This window comes from Ornithorhynchus anatinus, chromosome 10 (genome assembly GCF_004115215.2).
Source record: "Ornithorhynchus anatinus isolate Pmale09 chromosome 10, mOrnAna1.pri.v4, whole genome shotgun sequence".
NCBI lineage: Eukaryota > Metazoa > Chordata > Mammalia > Monotremata > Ornithorhynchidae > Ornithorhynchus > Ornithorhynchus anatinus.
In genome coordinates, this window is record NC_041737.1 from 53,428,337 (window position 1) to 53,449,900 (window position 21,564).

Below are 21,564 nucleotides of genomic sequence, written 5' to 3' on the forward strand. Positions count from 1 at the left end.
CGGCCAGACCGGAAGTGTGTCTGCCCCGAGCCGCCGCGTCCCTCCCTCTCTACCCTCCCCCGGAAACGCCAGTCCGAGCGCCATGGTTCCGGGGCCGGAACGAGCCGGAGCGGGCCCCCCCCCCCCCCCGGCGATCCCGTCGTCATTCATTCATTCCAGAGTATTTACTGAGCGCTTACTAGGGGCAGAGCACTGGACTAAGCGCTTGGATTATACGACTCGGCAGCTGAGACCATCCCTCCCCAGTGACGGGCTGGAAGTCGAAACGGGGCAGACAGCAGAGCAAAACAGAACAAAACAAAAACAACATGAAGATAAACAGAATCATGGAGATAGATAGACACCTCATTAACGAAATAAATAAGGTAATACATCTTCGTGCCAGGATCCCTCTCCTCTTTCAGTCGTATTTATTGAGCGCTTTCTGGGTGCAGAGCACTGTATGGAGCGCTTGGAAAAGTACGGTTTAGCGGGACTTAGTGGAAAGAGCCCGGGCTGGGGAGTCAGAGGTCGTGGGTTCTAAACCCCGCTCTGCCACTTGTCGGCTGCGTGACCTGGGGCAAGCTACTTCACTTCTCTGGGTCTCAGTGATCTCGTCTGTAAATGGGGATAAAGACTGTGAGCCCCACGCGGGACAACCTGATTACTTTGTATTTCCTCCAGCCCTTAGAACAGTGCTTGGCACCTAGGGAGTGCTTAACGAAGACTGTTATTATTATTATAATAATTATTAAGGAATGAATAAATACGATGCTTGACTGACTTAAATTCCATTTTAAAAAAGGATCCCCTTGGGTGCTTAAATATCATTACTATTATTATTATCATTATGACAATATTCTACCCCATCAGGGACCCAGGATGTCCTGCTCCTCCAGGCCCTGGCGCCCCGTCCTAAGAACCTCAACCAACCAACCGACCCCCCAATCCCCTGCCCCTTCCCTGGCAGCCCCTCGCCTCCCCTCTCCGGGGCATCATCATCAGAATGGTATTTGTTAAGCGCTTACTATGTGCCAGGCACTGTTCTACGCGCCGGGGTAGATACAAGGTCATCAGGTTGTCCCACGTGGGGCTGACATGCTTAATCCCCATTTTACAGGTGAGCTAACTGAGGCCCAGAGAATAATAATAGTAATGTCGGTATTTGTTAAGCGCTTATTATGTGCCTAGCCCTGTTCTAAGCTCTGGGGGAGATAGGGGGACATCAGGTTGTCCCACGTGGGGCTCACAGTCTTCATCCCCATTTTACAGATGAGGGAACCGAGGCAAGGAGAAGTGAAGTGACTTGCCCCAAGTCACCCAGCTGACAAGTGGCGGAGCGGGGATTAGAACCCACGACCTCTGACTCCCAAGGCCGGGCTCTTGCCACTAACCCTCGCTGCTTCTCATGCTCAGCAGTCCCCGGCCCTTCCTTCCCGCTTTTCGGGGTCGGGGGTCCCGACCCCCGACCCCTCCTCCCCTCTGGCCCAATCCCCCCCCCCCCCCCCCCCCCCCCCGTGGCGGTCCCTTTAATCACCTGCTCTGTACCAAGCACCACCCCTACCAGGTGATCCCAAAGTCCCGCCCCCTCGTTCACCTGTAGCCGGGACCTGTGGGCGTTGGGAGGGAGCCGGCCCCTCCAGAAACCCTCTTTCACTCCCACCTGCTCTGGCCCCCGGGTCTCCCTCGGACGCAGCCGCCCGCCTCCGGAGCCGGGTTAGGGTCCCGACCCCCCCGGCAGGTGAGTTCACTCCCCTAAACCCTCCGCAGGTTTTGGTGTCCAGCCCCAAGCCTGCTCCACCTGCCCTTTGACCCTTGTTCCCTAGGTTCAAACAGTGAGCGGTGGAATGGAGGAATGGTTCCCGGGGATTCAACTGTTTATTTCTGAGAACCGCTATTCCATTCCCCCCCTCACCGCCCTGTGGGACCGCTCCCCTCGGGGACCCAGACGTCCTGCACCTCCTTTCATTCAATAGTATTTATTTATTGAGCTCCAGTGACCTAGGTGGTCAGCGCCCCCCCCCCCAATTCCCCTCACCCTCTTGGGTGGAGTTAGGAGTTGTGGCAAGGCAGGGTTTTCTGGGTGTTACCACTCGCCCCCGTTCCTCTCTGGGATCTGGTTATCCGGCCCCCAGGCCCCGGCTCTTCCTGGATCCCCTCGTTACCGTCTTTTCACCCTTCAGGATCAGGCGTATTCCGCTCAGCCCCCTCACTGGTCTCCCCAACTCTCTCCAGGTCTCCCCCCGTCCCCCGCACCATGCGCTTCCCCCCATCCCTGCTGCTACTGCTACTCTATCACGGGGCCGTCGGCTACCTGCCCCCTCCGCCTGACCTGAGACGGGACCGAGGGACCGGAGTCAGGTCAGATTCATTCATTCAGTCGGTCGTATTTATGAAGCCCTTACTGTGTGCGGAGCACGGTACTAAGCGCTTGGGAAAGTACAAATGCAACAGTAAACGCTGACATTCCCTGCCCTCAGTGAGCTCACGGTCTAGGGCGGCGGGGGTGGGGAGGGAGACAGACATTAATGCAAATTAAATAAGATTACAGATATATACATAAATGATGTGGGGCTGGGAGCGGGGGAAGATGAGCAGGTGGGTGTACCCACAGCTGCAGACGGTCCCCTTATGGGGGAATGTGAATTTCCCTGGCCCCAAGTCCCTCCATCCAGGCCTTTGGCTCTCCCGGCCCTCGCCCTCCTCAGAGACTAGGCCTCCTCCCCTCCTGCTCTCCTTGGGAATTCCGGTGTCTAGGTCCCTGATCTTCCTTCTCCCCCATCTGGAATTCTCCATTTCCCTTAGGAATCTAGTATTGCTATTGTTCTTGTCTGTCCGTCTCCCCCGATCAGACTGTAAGCCCGTCAAAGGGCAGGGGACTGTCTCTATGTGTTACCGATTTGTTCATTCCAAGCGCTTAGTACAGTGCTCTGCACATAGTAAGCGCTCAATAAATGCTATTGAACCCCGTTCCCAACCCAGGCCTCCCGCCCTCCTCTCCCCCCCAGCTCCCCTCCCCGCACATCTTCCCTAGAGCCCCAGCACCTGCCTTCCCCTCCCGTGTTCCTGGAGGGTCCTGGGGCCCTTACTTTCCTCCATCACCGCCCTCGGGTCCCTCGGGCCAATCACTGGGACCTGGAGCTACTGACCCCGGGGAACCTGGAGCGTGAGTGTATAGAAGAACGCTGTGACAAGGAGGAGGCCCGAGAGTTCTTTGAGGACGACTTTAGCACGGTACTGGCGTCGGGAACTGGCTGGGAGCCTGAGGCCGGGGGGTTGGCGGGTCGACTCTTCAGTGGGTCGCGGGGATGGATGCGGGGTGAAGGGAGAATGAGTTGGGGGGAGGGGAATCAAAGAAGAAAGCGGGGAGCAGAAGAAGGAGCTGGGGGAGATTGGGGCAGGTGGAAAAAGGTGGAGCTGGGGTTCGGGAGAGCCCAGAAGGGAGGGAGAGGAGAGGAAGGGGATATAGAAAGGAGAAGTGAGAGGGAAGGTTGGAGGTTTGAGGCGGAGAAGGGAATCCTGGAGGAAGACCTGGGTCACGGGTGAGAAGAGGGGAGGTGGCCGGAGAAGGGAGGGAGAGGCATCGGACTCCCGCGGTTCAGCTGACACCCTCTTCTCCCCCACTCCGATTCAGGAGCTCTTCTGGGAGTCGTACATCTTCAACGGGAAAGGCGGAGGTGGTGAGTGTGGGGGGGCACGGGCGTCTCTCGGCATCCCAGCCCCGAGGGTCACCGAGGAGGGAATCTCCCAGCAGCGAGGGCTCTGGGGCCGACTCCTCTCCGGCCAAATTCGAGCTCCCTGGCCCTCCTACTGTGGGCCCTTGCAGACATGCCCCTTTGCCTGGTTGCTAAGGAAGGATGCTCCCCTAGTGACCGGAGCTGTCCCTCCCCCGAAGCCCCCCACCAGACACGCCTCCTCCTCCTCTCCTACCAGGCCTCGGGAAGGGCTTGGACGTGGCCGGGCTGACCGTGGGGCTGACGGTCGCCCTGCTGCTGCTGCTCTTGACGGGGCTGGGAGTCTACTGGTACCTGAGCTGCTACCGGGACCGTGCCCGAGGCCCCAATGGGTGAGGGATTCCGGGAGCGGTGCGGGGAGGGCCGAGAGACGTGGAGGAGGGGAGTGGGGCCGAGGCTGGAGAGCTCTGGGAGCTGCGTGGGGGGAGGGAAGGGGAAGTTGGTGAGGGCCGGGGCGGTCCCAGGGGGTCGTGTCCGGGCTGCTCGGACCCCGGGCTCCCTGGGTCTGCCCTGGCACGAGGCCCCGGGTCGGCCTGCACGCGCCTTTCCATTTCTGCCCGTCCATGGTGCGTTCTAATAATAATAATGATGATTACGGTGTCCGTGGAGCGCTTACTAAGTGCCGGGAACTGTACTAGACGCCGGGGTGGATACAAGCAAACCGGGTTGGACGCGGTCCCCGTCCCACGTGGGGCTCACGGTCTCAATCCCCATTTTCCAGATGAGGTAACTGAGGCCCAGGGAAGGGAAGTGACTTGGTCCCAGAACAGACAAGCGGCAGGGGCGGCATTAGAACCCTCGACCTTCCGACTCCCGGTCCCGGGCTCCAGCGTGGTTTACTGGAGACGGCCCGGGCTGGGGAGTGGGAGGTTGTGGGTTCCCATCCCGGCTGCGTCACTGGTCAGCTGTGTGACTTTGGGCCAGTCACCTCACTTCTCTGGGCCTCAGTTTCCTCATCTGTAAAATGGGGATGAGGACCGTGAGCCCCAGCGCTTAGAACGGTGCTGGGCACGTAGTAAGCGCTTAACAAATCCATCATTTGCACTAGGCCACGCCGCTTCATGCTGTTTGTGTCTTGCAGGGCCTGCAGGGCGGGGCTGGGGGTGGAGGAAATACCCCTGCAACCGACGCCCGCCGTCTCGCCCGTCCCGCTGCCCGACCTGGCCCCGGGACTCCCGTCCTACGAGCAGGCCCTGCAGGCCTCAGGCGTCCACGACGCCCCGCCGCCCCCCTACCACGGGTACCCGGGCCACGAACCCACAGGGGCGGGGCGGGGCGGGGCGGGGCGGAGGGCGGGCCTTCGCTGAGGGGGCGCGCCCGGGGATTGGCGGAGGGAAACGTCCGTCGGGGCTCGAGGGGCGGGGCCTCGGGGGGAATTGGCCGCGTCTATTGGCTGAGGGAAACGTCCGTCGGGGCCTGTGGGGGCGGGGGCCTCGGGAGGAATTGGCTGCGTAGATTGGCTGAAGGAAACGTCCGTCGGGGCTTGAGGGGCGGGGCCTCGGGAGGAATTGGCTGCGTGGATTGGCTGAGCGAAACGTCCGTCGGGGCTTGGGGGGCGGGTTCAAGAGGCGGGTGGGCGGGGCCGGGGCAGGATTTCGCTGCCTCGATTGGCCGAGGGAGACGTCCGTCGGGGCCCGGGAGGGCGGGGCTTCAAGAGGCGAGTGGGCGGGGCCGGGGCAGGATTTCGCTGCGTGGATTGGCCGAGGGAAGCGTCCGTCGGGGACTGGGGGGGGCGGGGCTTCAAGAGGGGGAATGGGCGGGGCCCCGGTCGGATGGGGCTGCGTGGATTGGCCGAGGGAAACGTCCGTCGGGGCCCGGCGGGACGGGACCGGGGGGGGGGGGCGGGTGGGTTCGTCTCCGCCGTTCGGGCGGGACCCATCTCAACTGGTCTTTTCTCGCCCCCTCCCCGCCCCCCGCCCCGCTCTTCTCCAGCAAACCACCCCAACGGCCTCGCCGAGGAGACCCCGCCCCATCGCCCCCGCCGACCAATCCCTAGGCCTCCCGGACGGAGACCCCGCCCCCGCCCCCCCCCCCCAGGACCGGCCTCCGCCGCCTGCTTTCCCTCCGGACTGTGGGGGCCCGCGGGCCCCGGGACTCGGGCGGGAGGCGGGGGGGCGGGGTGGGGTCTAGACCCGTTTAGTAAATGTTGTTGTTTTTGACATGTCTGTTTGTTTGGCGCCGCCCACTCCCCTTTGCCTTCCACCGCTCCGTCACCGAGCCCCCTCCCGTGCGCTTCTTGGGGGACACGCACACGCACAATTGTCGAAGCCGAGTATTCCGGTGGCCACCTTTTCCCGGGGGTGGGGGGTGGGGGGCGTGTGAGCCCGCAGGCCCGGGCTTTTGCAAATGAGCGGGGGGAGAGAGGGGCGTCAGCCTCCCCGCCGAACGAGGTTTTCAGGTTCGGGGAGGGGGGGCTGTTGGGGTTAGAGCAGCCCCACTTCTTCTTTCCTCCCCATCCTTCACCTCGAGGAGCGAGGTGAGAGGGGAGGGGATCGGAGGGCCATTGTGGGGGGGGGCGGGGGGGGCGCTGGCCTCGCAGAGGGAGGGTGTGCATGGCGGAGGAAAGTCCTTTTTTGGGGGAGGGGGGTTGCATTACGCCCCCTCCCCCGTGTCCCTCCCCCTTTCCGCACGCTGCACCGGGCGGGTTGTGTCTTGCACGCGCGTGTGCGCGCGGCGGCGGCGGCGGCGGCTCCTTCTTTCTCTGGCCCGGGTCCCCCCCCTCCCCGCCCCCTCCCCTCCATCGCCGCCTCCCCTCCCCCCGCCCCCCCCCCCCCCGCGTCTCCGCCTTTGCACTGGATTGTGGGAGGAAGCGGAGCGCAGCCAGACACCCCGCCGCCCCCTCCTCCCGCAGCCGCTGCCTTGTGCAAAGATGGCTGCTCCGTGAGCCACCCGGAGGAGGAGGAGGAGGCGACCCCAGGCCGAGCGGCGGCGGCGGCCTCCACACCCCCCCCCAGCCCGCCCTCCCCCCCGGGGGCCCGGCCGACCCCCCCCCCCTTTGCAACCCCCCCCCCCCCGGCCCCAGCGGCGCATCCAGGAGGAGGAGCAGGAGCAGGGACCTCCCCCTCCCCCCCTCCCCCCCGTCCGCGAGGGCCCCCCGCCCTTCCCCCTCCCCTCCTCCGGGCCCCGGAGGTCGCGGCCGGTCCCGGGGCTCGGGCGGCAGCGCGGCGGCTGCGAAGAGCCGCCCCCCCCTTCCCTCCCTCCTCCTCCCCGGCCTCGCCGCGGCCCCTTCATGGACAGAAACTACCCGAGCGCTGGCTTCGGGGACCCGCTCGGCGCCGGGGCGGGATGGAGCTACGAGCGGACAGCCAAAGCTAGGTGAGGACCGGCGGGGGAACCGGGAGGAGGAGGAGGAGGAGGAGGACCCGCTTCGGGGTGGGGTGTGTGCGGGGGGCGGGGGGAGATGTTAGGGGGTGCGACCCCCCCCCCCCCCCGGTTGCACCGGAGCCGCCCCCGGTTGTCCCCTCCCCCTCCCCCGCCGCCTCGGGTGCAGCGGCGGCGCGTGCGTGCCGCCGGAATGCAAGAAAAATGCATGGGGGGGGAGAGGGGGGGCGGGGCGCGCCGAGCCCAGAGAATAAGGCGGTGGGGGGGGGGCGGCGGGGCGCGCCCCCCCCCTCGGCCCGGGAGGGGGGAGGGGGAGGCGGTGCGAAAGAGGCGAGCGTGGCGCGGCCTCGCCCCCTCCCCCTCCCCCGCCTCGCCCCCCGCCCGGGGCCCCGGAGGCGCGCGCCCCCCGCGCTCCCGCCCCCCTGAAGACCTATTGTTCTGCGGCTGCGCGACACTCTGCCCTTCACACCCCCCCTCCGCTCGCACACACACACACATACGCACAGCCGGGACCCCCCCCTTTATCCCCCCCCCTCCGAGACCCCCGAATCCCGCTTGCCGAGGCAGCCCCCGCCCCTGGCCTCTCCCCGCGGGGGCGGGGTCTCTCGCTGGCCCCGCCCCCCGCCCTCCCGGGGGGGGGGCGTCGATGGGGCCCCCGGTCCCGCCCCCTCCGCCCCCAACGGCCAATCCCGCCGCCGTTGGGCTCCCCCTCCCTCGGAGACCCAAACAATGGGCTTTTGGGGAGGTGGGCGTCGGGGGCGGCTGCGTCTGCCTCTGGGAGGTGGGGGGGCGCGGGGGGGGCGGGTTGGGGGGGGCTGGTGTCTGTCACCTCCCCCTCCTCTGGGAAACTTGGGCCTGGACTCGGGGCCTGGTAGCACCTGTGTGCAACCTAGGCCCGCCCTGCCTCTCTTTCTCACACACACACACACACACACTCCCCCCCCCCCCCCCGTGTGCAACCTAGGCCCACCCCTTCTCTGTCTCTCTCACACACTCGCGCACACACTATTCTTCCTCCGTGTGCAAGTTAGGCCCACCCTGTCTCCGTCTCTCTCACACACACTCTATTCCCCCTTCAGTCTCACACACAAATACCCCCCCCCCACTCGTGCAACCTAAGCCCACCCTGTCTGTCTCTCTGTCACACACATAGTATTCCCCCCTCTGTCTCACACACACACACACACACACAAAACCCACCCTCACTCATGCAAACTGGGCCCACCGTGTCCCTGTCTGTTTCTCACACAACACATACTATTTCCCTCCTCTGTCACACACACACACACACAACCCACCCTTATTAGTATAACCTAGGCCCACCCTGTCTCTGTCTGTTTCTCTCTCAGGCACACATACTATTCCCCTCTCTGTCTCTCTCACACACATACACACACAAAACCCACCTTCACTCGTGCAACCTAAGCCCACCCTGACTGTCTCTCTCTCACACAGGTAGTATCCCCTCTCTGTCTCACACACACACACACATAAAACCCACCCTCACTCATGCAAAGTGGGCCCACCATGTCCCTGTCTGTCTGTTTCTCTCTCACACAACACATACTATTTTCCTCCTCTGTTGTACACACACACACACACATACACGCAAAACCCACCCTTACTCGTACAACCTAGGCCCACCCTGGCTCTGTCTCTCACATTCAGACGCAGACAGTATCCCTCTCTCAGTTTCACACACACACACAAAACCCATCCTCACTTGTGCAATCTAGGCCCCCCGTATCTCTGTCTGTTTCTCTCTCAGGCACACATACTATTCCCCTCTCTGTCTCTCTCTCTCACACACACCCAAAACCCACCTTCACTCGTGCAACCTAGGCCCACCCTGTCTCTGTCTCTCTCTCACGTACACACACTATTTCCCTCTCTCTGTCACACACAAAATCCACCTTCACTGAGAGTTGGGCCTCTGAGAACTCAACTCTACCAAAACCCGGTCCTCCTCCTGTCTGTGCACTGCCCAAGCAGGTCCCTGGTCGTTCTCCAATACCTCTTTGCCCTTGGTGAGCCTGTCTCTTGCTTTTCTGTATTATCCCGGGGGCATGTTCTCCAGGCCTCCCCCCATTGGGGGGACTCTTTCCTCCGTCCCACTTGGGTCGGTGCGTGGAGTTGTGTGTGCCGCCTGTGACCCCGGGATCCATGTGATCTCCGAATCCGGGAAGAAGGGGAGGTGGAAGGGTCAGGAGAGGAGTGTCCATGCAGGTGCTGGAGCTGGAGGGTGTCTGGGGACAGGTGTGTGTGTGAGAGATAGAGATGGGTGTGAGAGAGAGTCCAGGCAGAGGAGGGGGGTGTGAGCGGGAGAGTGAAAGAAAGAGAGGCTGGGGAAAGACCTGCTCTGTGTCTGGTCCTAGACAGGGACCCAAAGACGTGAGGAATGGTATGTGTACGTGTTTTTGTGCATGTGTTTATAAGTTTAATTTGGGGCGGGGGGTTCATGTGTGCACTCTGGGATTCCTTGTGCCCCCAGAGGTGGTTTCCAACTCTGGAACACCCTGTCCTCGGGGGCCGCACCACCACTTCCGAGCCCTTTCTCGGGGCCCCTGCAAAGGGCTGGGGGCGGTGGGTCGGCGTCCTGGGGTGGGGCTGGTGGAGAAGGCGGTCCAGCTGTTGCTGGAGAGGAATGGAGAGAGTTGGACATCTGGGTCTCTTTGAGGTGTGTGTGTGGGGGGGGGTGCTGCACTTGTGACCTGGGATGGGGTTGGGGGAAGAAGCTGGAGTCCAAGGGTGTGGAACCCCCCCCCCCCCCCCCCCACCGAGTCCTGAAGAAAACGAGGACCAAGTGGGGAAGAGAGCCGGGGTCAGGGAGATGGGCCGAGGTGGGGAGCGGCCGGGGTGGGGTGGACGGAGGGCCGTGTTTCCTGGCTCCCGGGACGGGCTCTGACGTTGTCCCTCGGACGTTCTCCCCAGCTTGGTGTACGGCGGCTCCCGGGCGTCGCACCCTGAGACGGACATTTTGCACAGACAGGCCTACGCCGCCCCCCACCCGCTTCAAGGCTATGCTACCAACCACCATGCCACAGGTAGCCGTGGGCCCTGCCCCGGACGGCGCCGTCCCCTGCTCTCCATTCCCATCTTACCTCTGACCTCCCCCTGGCCCCCCCCAGCCTCACACACACACCTTGGCTCCCCATCTCTCCCCTTCCCCCGTGTCTCTCCTCCTGTTTCTGTCCCTTCGGATCGGCCTGGCCGTCTCCCTCCCTTTGGTTCCCTTCCCTTGATCGGCCCCCCGCTTTCCCTGGCTCTCTCCGGCCGACTGGCACCTCTCGCCCCCCCACCTGCTCGTCGGTTCCCTGCTTCCCCTGGTCCCGTCCCCTCCCGCTGGCTGCCGCTCTGTCCCCTGGCTCGATTTTATTCCCCCCCGTCGGTCGTCCCTGTTCCTCGTGGTGCCGGTCCCTCCGATTCGACCGTCTTGCTCTCCTGGGTCGCCTTCCCCGCCCCGGGCGTCCTCGTCTCTGAGTCTGCCCCGCAACTCGGCCTCCCCTCCCGCTCCGCCTCCAGGGCTGTCGGGCTTGTTCGAGACGGGCCTCCACCACGCTGGCTCGGCCGCCCCAGATGCCTCCGTCATGAACCTCATCTCGGCCCTGGAGTCGCGGGCCCCCCAACCCGGCCCGTCTGCCTCCTCGCTGCTCTCCCAGTTCCGCACTCCCTCCTGGCAGACAGGTAACCCCCAGTGAGGGCCGGAGGGGCTGATGTTGCTTGGATGGGTGGAGGGGGGGACGATCTGGGGGGGGCGGAGGCGGTGGGGGGGGGGGGGCGGGAGAAGTGGGGCGCCGGGGGCCTGGGGAGGGCGGGGGAGGGGGAGGAGGCGAGTTGTGGGGTCAGGGGGCGGGGGAGGGAGTCTGTCATCTGGGGGTCAGGAAGAGGGAGACGGGGGTGGGGGATGGCATTCGGGGAGACAGAAGGGGCTGGGAATGGCAACGGAAAGCGAAGGGGGTTGGAGGGGAGGAGGTCAGGAGGGAGGGAGGGGACCCCGAAAGGTGAGAGAGCCGGGTAGAGCAGAGAGAGGTGGGGGCTGGTGGAGGGCCGAAGGTCAGGGACCGAGCGGATGGGATTTGGCGAAGGGGAAGGGTACGGCGCAGGCACTGATGTCCGGTCCTCCCCCTGCCTCTCCCTCCTCTCTCTCCTCTTCCCTCTCCCCCCGGCCCGCCCCGGCCCGCCCCGGCCCTCTTGGGCTCCCCCGCCCTCCCCGCTCCCCCGCCCCCCACAGCCATGCACACCCCGGGCCCCACGGAGCTGTTCATCTCGGGGGCCCTGCCGGGCTCCGGGACGTTTCCGTCGTCCTCGGCCCTGTCGGCCTACCAGCACCCGGCGGCCTCCTTCGGGGGACGCAGCTTCCCGGTGCCGTCCTCCCTGGGCCTGCAGGATGCCCCCTTCAGCCCCCCCGCCAACGGGCTGCTCTCCCCGCACGAGGTCCTCCACCTGAAGCCCTCCCAGCCGGCCAGCGTGCCCTCCTCGCTGGGCTTCGACCGCTTGCTGGGCCCCGCCCAGACCCCGCCCTACCGTCCCGGCCCCCCCGACCCGGCCCCCCGCCACCTCCCCGCCCAGTTCAACCTGCTGTCCTCCTCCCTGGGGGGCGCGGCGGGCGAGCAGGGGGCTCCCCCGCCGCAGCTGTACAACGCCTCGGTCTTCTCGGGCGCCGCCGGCCCCCCGCCGCCCCCGCCCCCGCCCGAGCGGGCCCTCCCGCGCCAGGACAGCGTCATCAAGCACTACCAGCGGCCGGCCAGCGCCCAGCCCCCGCCCCCGCCGCCGCCGCCCACCCACTCCCTGCAGCACTACCTGAGCTGCGGGGGCAGCTACGCGGGCATGGGGCACCGGGCCGGCCTGGCCTGCAGCCCCCTGGGAGGGGAGGCCTCGCCGGGGGGCGGCGAGGGGCCCGCGGGCAAGGCCGGGCAGCAGGGCGCGGGCGGGGGCCAGGGCGCCGGGGGGCCCGGAGGCCGGGCGGGCGGCGGGCCGGGGGCCGGGGAGGCGGGGGCCGGGGGCGGGCAGGGCGCGGGCGGGGGGCCCGGCGGCCCCGGCTACCGGCCCATCATCCAGTCGCCGGGCTACACGACGGCCAAGGCGGCCAAGGGCTACGGGGCCGGGGGCGGCGGGCGGCCCCCGCCCCCGCGCTCGACGGCCACCCCCAAGTGCCAGAGCCTGGGCGGCGCCGGCTACTCGGCCGGGACCCCCAAGGCGGGGGGCGGGGGCGGCGGGGGCGGGGGCGGCGCCGGGCAGGCCTACTCGCCCGGCCAGCCCCAGAGCCTCCTGGCCAGCCAGGGCTACGGCGTGTCGCCGGGGCCGCCGGGCTTCGGGGCCGGCCAGGCCCAGGACCTGAGCAAGGGACCCGGCTACTCGGGCGGGGGCCCGCCGGCCCCGCCGCCGCCGCCGCCGCCGCCGCCCCCGGGCCTGGCCACCTGCCAGAGCTTCTCGCCCGAGCAGCTGCAGAGCCTGCCCTACGCCGTCCAGGGTGACGGCTACGCGGCCTCGGCCCACGCCCAGGGCCTGCCGGCCGCCAGCCCCTCCCTCAGCTACAGCACCGGCCACTCGCCCGCCCTGTCGGGCCACGGCCACTACGGCCACGGCCCGGCGGCCCTGGCCGGGGGCGGGGACTCCAGCCCGTCCCAGATCATCCGGCCCCTGCAGTCGCCCCCGGCGGCCGGGGGCCGGCCCCAGCAGGGCGTGGGCAGCCCGGGGGCCTCGGGCAAGTACCTCAGCTCCGTGCTGGCCTCCCCGTCCTTCCTGCCCCCGCCGGGGGGCGGCTACCCCGGGGGCGGCCTGGAGCGGGCCGGCGGGGGCGGGGCCGGCGGCTACGGCAAGGGCAAGGGGGAGGCGGAGTCCCTGCTGGGGGCGGGCGGCGGGGGCGGGGCCGGCGGGGGGACCGGCGGGGGCGCGGGGGGCGGCGGGGGGGCCGCCGAGCGCACGGAGGACGAAGACTTCCTGATCCAGCACCTGCTGCAGGCGCCCAGCCCGCCGCGGGGCGGGCCGGAGGGGCTGGTGGAGTGCGAGGAGCGGGGCGGGGGGGCCGGGGGCGGGCCGCCGCCCCCCCAGGCCCCCAAGGGGCTGGTGGCCGGCTACGAGCTGGGCAAGGAGGAGCAGCAGCGGTACCACCTGCAGAGCGTCATCCGCACCAGCGCCAGCCTGGACGAGGCCGGGGGCCTGGAGCTGGGCCTGGCCGGCCTGAAGGAGAAGAAGAAGGGCGGGGCGGGCGAGCGGCCCCCGCCGCGCGGCACCCCGGAAGCCCTGGCCACCTCGGTCGTCCACTACGGGGCCAAGGAGCTGGCCGGGCACGGCTACCTGCAGAAGACGCCGCCGCCGCCGCCGCCGGCCTCGGCCGCAGCCGCCCATCACGGCCTGCTCCTGGAGGGCGCCGGGGACCTGCCCCTGGGCCTGGCCCCGCCCGGCCCGGCCCCTCAGCCCCAGCTGCTGCCCTCCGTGCTGAGCCACGCGCCCAGCCCCCAGCCCCCGCCGCCCCCGCCGGCCCGCAAGGGCCGGCCGCCCGGCCTGGACGTCCACCTGCTGGAGGGCCCGCGGGGCCTGGCCCCGGACGGGGGGCCCGGCGGGCCGCAGCTGCAGATGCAGGCGCTGGAGGCCCACCTGCACGGGGTGGCCGCCGGCGGCCGGCTGCTGGACGAGGCCCCCAGCCCTCGCCTCCGGGCCGACCTGGCCCCCGGCGGCCTGGACCCGGGCCCCGCCATCCAGGACTTCCTGGACCCCGAGCTGGGCGGGCTGGAGGGTCACCTGGCCCCGGCGGGGGCCGGCCCGGGCCCCGGCGGGCCGCCCCCTCCCCACCTGCTGCCGTCGGACGGGGCCGGGGCGGGCGGGGGCCGCCCCCCGCCGCCGGGGCCCCCCGAGCCCAAGGACCGCTACCGGAGCCCCAGCCCGCAGGGCCCCAAGCCGCCCCGCTTCGTCCCGCTCACGTCCATCTGCTTCCCGGACGCTCTGCTGCAGGACGAGGAGCGCGGCTTCTTCCCCAGCATGGAGGACATGTTCTGCGCCGGCCCCCCTGACGACTACCCCAAGCCCGGCGGGGGCCAGGGCCAGGAGGACGAGGACGAGGACGACGACGACAACAACGAGCCGCCCCCGCCGCCGCCGCCCGCGGGGCCCAAGGGGCCGGGCGGGGGGCCCGCGGCCGCGGCCGGCTACGGACTGCAGGGCTACGGGCCCTACTGCGGCGGGCCGGCCGCCGGCCAGCCCCCGCCCTCGCCCCCGGGCCTGGGGCTGGAGCCCGGCAAGCCGCCCGAGCTGCCCTCCACCGTCAACGCCGAGCCGCTGGGGCTGATCCAGGCGGGACGGCAGCCGGCCCCGCCCCCGCCCCTGCCGCCCCCGCCGCCCCCGCCCGAGCCCAAGGGCGGCCTGAGCTCGCCCATCTTCTGCTCGTCCAAGCCCAAGAAGCTGCTCAAGACGTCGTCCTTCCACCTGCTCCGCCGCCGGGACCCGGCCTTCCAGCCGCCCAAGAAGCTGTACGCGCAGGAGTACGAGTTCGAGGCCGACGAGGACAAGGCCGACGTGCCGGCCGACATCCGCCTCAACTCCCGCCGCCTGCCCGACCTGCTCCCCGACCTGGTGTCCAGCTGCCGCTCGCGCCCGGCCCTCTCCCCCCTGGGGGACATCGACTTCTGCCCGCCGGCCCCCGGCCCCGCCGGCCCCCGCCGCCGCGGCCGCAAGCCCACCAGGGCCAAGCGGGACGGGCCGCCCCGACCCCGCGGGAGGCCCCGCACCCGGCCCCTGGCCGAGCCCCCCGGCCCCGCCGGGACCCCCAGGCCGGGCCCCGGCGGCCCCCAGCCGGACGGGGCCAAGAGGCCCCGGGGCCGCGGGCGAGGCCGGGGCAGGAAGGCCGAGGAGGGGGACGGCCTGGAGCTGCTCAAGCCCCTCAAGGTGAGGGGGGGGCGGCGGGACCCCGGGGGGGTGGGGGGGCGCGGGGAATCACTGTGGGTGGTCCGGGCCGAGGACGTCTGCGGGAGAGGAGGAGGTCGGAGGGGACGGGGTCGGGTGCGGGTGGGGTGGCGGGGGCGGGGCCCTCGGGTCGGGAGTCCCCGGACTCCGGGTGGAGGATGTCGGGGAGGCCGGTGAGCTCGTCCCGTCCCCCCCGGCTCGAGCGTTCCCCTCTTCCCCCGTCCCCCGGCCCCCAGATCAAGCTGCCGGTGCCTAAGGCGGGCGAAGGCGCGGCCCCGCTGGGCGTGGGCGAGGCGGCCGGGGTGGCCCCCGCGGAGGGCGGCCTGGACAGCTGCCAGACCCGCGAGAAGATCAAGCAGAAGATCAAGGAGGTGGAGGAGCAGCAGCCCGAGGTCAAGTCCGGCTTCATGGCCTCCTTCCTGGACTTCCTCAAGTCCGGCAAGCGGCAGCAGCTGCCCACCGCGGCCGGGCACCCTCCCAGCCCCCCCAAGGCCGCGCGCCCGGCCGCCCCGGCCCCGGCCCCGCCGCCGCCGCCCCCCTTCGGGCTCGGGGGGGCCCTGGAGGCGGCCGAGAGCGAGGGGCTGGTGGGCATGGGCTGCCCCTCGCCCTGCAAGCGCCTGGACGAGGAGCTGAAGCGGAACCTGGAGACGCTGCCCTCCTTCTCCTCCGACGAGGACGACTGCGTCTCCAAGAACCGAGACCTGCAGGAGAGCATCTCCTCCGCCATCTCCGCCCTGGACGACCCCGCCGACCGCCGCGACGGAGACGCACCAGGTGCTGGTGGGCGCTGACCCCCGACCTCCCGGACCTCTGCCCTTCCTTCCTCGGGGCGGGGGGGGAGGGGGGCCTCGGGGGTCGGGGCTCCTCTCACCGCCCTCCGTCTCCCCGCAGACGTCCCCGTCCTGGAGGAGAAGCCGGCCCCCTCCCCGACCCCGTCCTCCCCGTCCCCGCCACCCCCGCCTCCGGCCCCCGTCTCCCCCTCCCCGCCACCCCTCCCTCCCCCTCCCCTGCCCCCTCCTCCGCCTCCCTCTCTTCCTCCCGCCCCGCCCTCCGGCCCTCCGGCTCCTCCCTCTCTCCCTCCCGCTCCTCCCTCTCTCCCTCCTCCCCCGTCGGCCCTCCCTCCCGCTCCTCCCTCTCTCCCTCCTCCTCCTCCCCCTGCTCCTCTCCCTCCTCCTCCTCCCGCTCTCCCTCTTCCCCCTCCCTCTCTCCCTCTTCCTCCTCCCTCTCTCCCTCTTCCCCCTTCTTCTTCCCTCCCGCCGCCTCCGTCTCCCTCACTTCCTCCTCCTCCCCCACCTCCTCCCGTCCCTCCTCCTCCTCCTCCTCCTCTTCCTCTTCCACCTCCTTCTCTGCCTCCCCCTTCTCTCCCTCCTCCCTCTCTCCCTCCCCCGTCCCTGCCTCCTCCTCTGCCTCCCCCACCTCCTCCCCCTCCCCCGTCGCTCCCTCCTCCCCCTCCGCCTTCCCTTCCTCCTCTCCCGCCGGCCCTCCCGCCCCCTCCCGCCCTGCCTCCGCCGCCGGCCCCCGCGGCCGACCCCGTGCCCCCGGCCCCGCCCCCGGCGCCCCCGGCCCCGCCCCCGGCCTCCCCCGAGGCGGAGGAGCCCCCGGACGCCAGGCCCCTGCACCTGGCCAAGAAGCAGGAGACGGCGGCCGTGTGCGGGGAGACGGACGAGGAAGCCGGCGAGAGCGGGGGCGAGGGCATCTTCCGGGAGCGCGACGAGTTTGTCATCCGGGCCGAGGACATCCCCGCCCTCAAGGTGCGGTGCGGGAGGAGGGCGGCGGGGCCAGGGAGGGCGGGGACGGGCGGGGGGGCACCGCCGGGGAGCGATCTGACGGCGCTCCCCCACAGCTGGCGCTGCAGACGGGCCGCGAGCCGCCACCCATCTGGCGGGTGCAGAAGGCCCTGCTGCAGAAGTTCACGCCCGAGATCAAGGACGGCCAGCGCCAGTTCTGTGCCACCAGCAACGTGAGGCCCGGCCCGGGGGGTGGAGGCGGAACGGGGGCCGGGGCGACCGGCGGGCGGCGGGGCCGCGGCCGGCCGGGCGCTGACGCCTCTCTCCCCGGCCCCGTCTCCTCTCCCCACCCCGGCCCGCCCCCACTGCAGTACCTGGGCTACTTCGGCGATGCCAAGAACCGTTACCAGCGCCTTTATGTCAAGTTTCTGGAGAACGTCAACAAGAAAGACTACGTGCGCGTGTGTGCCCGCCGGCCCTGGCACCGCCCGCTGCAGCCCGTCAGGTAGGTGGGGCTGGGGGCCCGCCGCACCCTGCCTCTCCTCCCCCTGGCCCCGTCTCCTCTCCTCTCTCTTCCTTCTCCTTGGGTCTCTCCTTCCTCCCCGTCCCTCCTCCCCGGATCCCTCCTCTCCGTGTCCCGTGTCCCTCCTCTCCTCCTTTCTGCACCCCGTGTTCCTCCTCCCCACGCCCCTACTCTCCGTGTCCCGTGTTCCTCCTCCCTGTGTCCCGTGTACTCCCGCTCTCCTTCCCCGTCCCCTGTCCCTCCTCATCTCTCCTCATCCCTCTTTCCTTGCCCTCCACCCCTTCCTGGTCCCAAATCTCCTCTGCCGCGCTCATCCCCTCCCCTGCCCTCGACCCTCCACCGGCCTTCATTTTCTCCACCCGCGTTTACTTTCTCCGCCCGCCTTCATTTCCCCCGCCTGTCTGCTTTCTCTCTGCCTGCCTTCGTTCCCTCCGCCGCTCGCCCGCCTTCATTCCCCTGCCCGTCCGTTCCCTGTCTCTCCGCAGGCGCCCCGGACAGCCCAAGGGTCCCGGGGGAGCAGGCGGGGGGGGCACCAAACCCTCCGCTCCGCCGCCCAAGCCCGAGCCTCCCGAGAAAGGGCCGGAGAAGCCCACCCCTCCCGCCCCGGAGCGCCCCGCCCTGACCCCCGCCGCCGAGAAGGAGCGCGGACCCCGCGGGGAGCGGGGACCCCGAGGGGAGAGGGCAGCGGGCGCCAGGCCCCCCCGACCCGAGCGGGGGACCCCCCCCGGCCCCCGAGCCGGCCCGGCCGCCCCGGCCCCCCAAGGCCCGCCCCCCGAGGGTGAAGGCCGAGCCGCCCCCCAAGAAGCGGAAGAAGTGGCTGAAAGAGGCGGCGGCCGGGGGCGGGGACAGCTCCTCGGACTCGGACTCCTCGCCGGGGCCCCCCAGCGACCACGGTCAGTGGGGAGGGGGCGGGGGGCCGGGGGGGTACCGGGGGCCCTGGTCCCGCCGCGCGCCCTCCCTCTCGCCCCCGTCCTCACGGCGTGCCCGCGCGTGCCCCCGCAGACCGGAGCGTGCCCGGCCGCCTGCTGAAGACGCGGGCCATGAGGGAGATGTACCGCAGCTACGTGGAGATGCTGGTCAGCACCGCCCTGGACCCGGACATGATCCAGGCCCTGGAGGACACGCACGGTACGGACCGCGCCCTCAACGCCCCCCCCTCTCGCCCTCCGGCCCACTGCCCGCCCCGGGCCCGGCTGTTGGATCCTCCCTCTTCCCTCCCTTCCAAGCCCACTCTGGCCACACCTCTCTCCCTCTGGGGGCACGTGAGGGAGCCGCGTGGCCTGATGGACGGAGCCTGGGCCTGGGAGTCAGCTGGACCCGGGTCCTGATCCCGGCGCTGCCCGCTGTCCGCTCCATTTCTCTGGGCCTCGGTTACCTCATCTGGAAAACGGGGATGAAGACTGTGAGTCCCATGTGGGTCAGGGACCGTGTCCGACTCGATTTAGTTGTCTCTGCCTCATCGCTTAGAACAGTACGCGGCACGTAGTCGGCACTTTAATGCCACAGTTATATTTTATTATTATCTGGGTCACTTGGGGGAGGGGTTAGGACACTGGGGACCTCCTTTCTCTGTGCCTTTGTAACCCCTGTTGGTCCCCCCACCCCAGATGAGCTGTACCTGCCCCCGATGAGGAAGATCGATGGGATCCTCAATGAGCACAAGAAAAAAGTTCTCAAGAGGCTGTCGCTGAGCCCGGCCCTGCAGGTGACAGAACGGGGCGGGGGAGCAGGGGAGGGAACCGGAGGGGATTACAGGCAGTCAGTCGTATTTATTGAGCGCCTACCGTGTGCAGAGCACCGTACTAAGCCCTTGGGAGAGTACAGTGCAACGTAACGGGGAGGTGGACGTTAATGTAGATAAAGCGACAGACGTGGACATGAGTGCCGTGGGGCTGGGAGCAGGGGGTTTACAGTGCCCCGGGGAGGGTGTGAGGGGGAGGGGGAGGGGGTTACGGGATCACGGGTGGGGAGGGTGCCTGGGCTGGGGGGGGGGTCCACTCTGACCCGAGGGTCTCCGCCCGCCGCCTCCGCGGGCAGGACGCCCTGCACACGTTCCCTCAGCTGCAGGTGGAGGCCGGCGGCGTGGAAGGGGGCGGCCCCGGGGCCGCCGTGCGGCTGCGCCCCGCCGGGGAGCCCTACAACCGCAAGACGCTCAGCAAGGTCAAGAGGAGCGCCACCCGCGCCCAGGTGGGGGCTGGGGCAGGGGCTGCTGGGGGGAGGGGGGGAGCGGGCAGGGGCGAGCACGGCCCGCACCCGTGTCAGGGGAAGGGGCTGCAGGGATCCGGGGATGGGGGTGGAGCCGAATAGCTCCCCCCGGGCCCCCGCCCCATCCCGAGCTGCTCCCATGTGGCCGCAGGAGTTCAAGGTGGAACTGGACAAGTCGTCCTTCTACACCCTGTACCACGCCCTGCATCACTACAAATACCACACCTTCCTGCACTGCAAGGACCAGGTGAGATCTTCGAGCCACTCCGCTGTCCCCCCGGACCCTAGCCCCCAGCCCCCAGTCGTGACTGGATGCAGAGCACTGTACGAAGCACTGGGGAAAGTACAACAGAGTAGAATTGGTTGATGTTATCCCCGCCCGCAAGACCTTACAGGGTGAGACAGATGTTAAATTACCAGTGTGGGAAACAGCAGAGTTTAAGGATGTGTACCTAGGCGCCTTGGGGTGGGTTGAAAATCAAAATACTTTAAGGGGTACAGACTCAAGTGCATAGGTGACCCTCTAGACTCTAAGTTCCTCCACGGCGCGTAGTACAGTGCTCTGCACACAGTAAATGCTCGGTAAATAGATTGATTCCTGAAGCGAGGGCTTAGTTTTGAGGAAGGCTTCTTGGAGGAGGGGAGATTTTTAGGGGAGGGCGGTGGACAGTTGGATGGACTCTTTGTATTGATGTCTGTCGCCCCCCCATCCAGACTCTAAGCTCGTTACAGGCAGGGATCGTCCGTCTCTATTGCTATTGTACTTTCCAAGCGCTCAGTACAGTGCTCGGCACCCAGGAAGCGCTCAGTAAAACAACTGAACGAAGTGGGAGGGGGTTCAACTCGGGCCAGAAGGGGGATGCGAGTGAGGAGTCGGCGGCGCGATAGCGTGGTTTAGCCCGGGCTTGGGAGTCAGAGATGGTGGGTTCTAATCCCGGCTCCGCCGCCAGTCAGCTGTGTGACCTTGGGCAAGTCACTTAACTTCTCTGTGCCTCAGTTACCTCCTCTGTTAAATGGGGATTAAAAAACTGTGAGCCCCACGTGGGACAGCCTGATCACCTTGTATCCCCCAGCGCTTAGAACTGTGCTTTGCACATAGTAAGCGCTTAACAAATACCACAATTTATTTATTTTAATCTCGGCTCTGCCACCTGTCAGCCGTGTGACTCTGGCCAAGTCACTTCACTTCTCTGTGCCTCAGTTAACCTCACCTATCAAATGGGGATTAAGACTGGGAGCCCCACCTGGGACAACCGGGTCACCTTGTATCTCCCCCAGCGCTTAGAACAGTGCTTGGCACATAGCAAGCGCTCGACAAATACCATCATTATTAGAGAGAGGAGATGGCGGTACAGGGAGCAAATTGGGGTTAGAGGAGGTTTGTGCGTGGGCCGGACTGGAGTAGGAAATCGGCGAGGTGAGGTGGGAGGACGCGAGCTGGTTAGTTTAAAGCTGAGGACGAGGAGGAGTCTCCCCAAATCCCGCCCCTGGTCCCCCGACCCCCCCGGGAGCCCCGCCCCCAGCCCCCGCTGTCGGGTCCCTTCCCCGCAGACCACAGCCATCGAAGGCGGGGCGGAGGATCTGGGGCAGGAGGAGGTGGTGCAGCAGTGCATGCGAAACCAGCCGTGGCTGGAGCGACTCTTCGACGCCTTCAGCGACCTCCTGGCCCAGGCGCAGAGCCGCTGCGCGTGACCCGGGCCCCGGAGCCCCCTCCTCCCACCCTGGACCCCGGGCACCCACCGGGCGGGCGCGGGCCCCGGTGCGGCTGTGGGGGCCGGGGAGGCCGGCGGGCGGCCCGGGCCCCCTCCCTCCCCACCCCGTCTCAGAATCCAACGGGCCCGGGGCCGCCGTCGGGGAGGGTCCGGAGGCCCCGTCCGGGGGAGCCGAGAGCCCCGGCGGCCCCCACCGCCGCGTTCCCCTCCGTCGTCCCCCCCCCAGTAACTGTACAGAGAAATTATTTATATATATGTATAAATGTCTATTTAGTAACGTGCCCCAGCCCTGCTCCTCCTCCCTCCCCTCCCCCATGTATATACTGTATAGGAGAAGTCTATGTGTGATAATGGGGGGGGGGGTCCTGGAGGTGGGGGGGCCCCCCCCACGGACTTTTAGACGCCCTCCCCCACCCCCGAGAGGGGACGTTTTCTTCAAGGCCTGTAACCTGCAGCCGGGGCGG

At 68.3% G+C, this 21,564-nt stretch overlaps 2 protein-coding genes across 3 annotated transcripts; both read left to right on the forward strand.

Moving 5' to 3' along the window:
* Window positions 1-175: 175 nt before the first annotated feature.
* Window positions 176-5,712, forward strand: PRRG2 (proline rich and Gla domain 2). Of its 2 annotated transcripts, none has more exons than XM_029073278.2 (7): window positions 176-365; window positions 2,215-2,340; window positions 2,988-3,213; window positions 3,614-3,659; window positions 3,913-4,045; window positions 4,795-4,953; window positions 5,646-5,712. In XM_029073278.2, exons 2-7 carry the CDS (start codon window positions 2,237-2,239, stop codon window positions 5,707-5,709), a joined length of 732 nt encoding a protein of 243 aa, XP_028929111.1. In that variant the 5' UTR covers window positions 176-365; window positions 2,215-2,236; the 3' UTR covers window positions 5,710-5,712. The 2 variants fall into 2 exon arrangements, with proteins under 2 accessions (XP_028929111.1, XP_028929110.1); XM_029073277.1 differs by lacking the exon at window positions 176-365 and adding an exon at window positions 1,558-1,720.
* Window positions 5,713-6,827: 1,115 nt separating this feature from the next.
* PRR12 (proline rich 12) lies at window positions 6,828-21,167 on the forward strand. The gene is given in 17 exon segments (XM_029072897.2): window positions 6,828-7,028; window positions 9,966-10,078; window positions 10,557-10,718; window positions 11,266-13,826; window positions 13,869-14,915; window positions 15,170-15,707; window positions 15,825-15,889; window positions 16,499-16,684; window positions 16,777-16,893; window positions 17,032-17,165; window positions 17,669-17,912; window positions 17,914-18,076; window positions 18,186-18,311; window positions 18,791-18,888; window positions 19,221-19,370; window positions 19,540-19,635; window positions 20,940-21,167. Coding segments are annotated over 17 exon segments (6,027 nt in total). The 5' UTR covers window positions 6,828-6,942; the 3' UTR covers window positions 21,081-21,167.
* The last annotated feature ends 397 nt before the right edge of the window (window positions 21,168-21,564 follow it).

Bases quoted from the DNA above. Each gene is read 5' to 3' on its own strand.
- PRRG2 (XM_029073278.2), top strand. From the start codon at position 2,237: ATGCGCTTCCCCCCATCCCTGCTGCTACTGCTACTCTATCACGGGGCC. The intron at 3,214-3,613 runs GTACTGGCGTCG...ACTCCGATTCAG, and splicing joins TTGAGGACGACTTTAGCACG to GAGCTCTTCTGGGAGTCGTA. The intron at 3,660-3,912 runs GTGAGTGTGGGG...CTCTCCTACCAG, and splicing joins CAACGGGAAAGGCGGAGGTG to GCCTCGGGAAGGGCTTGGAC.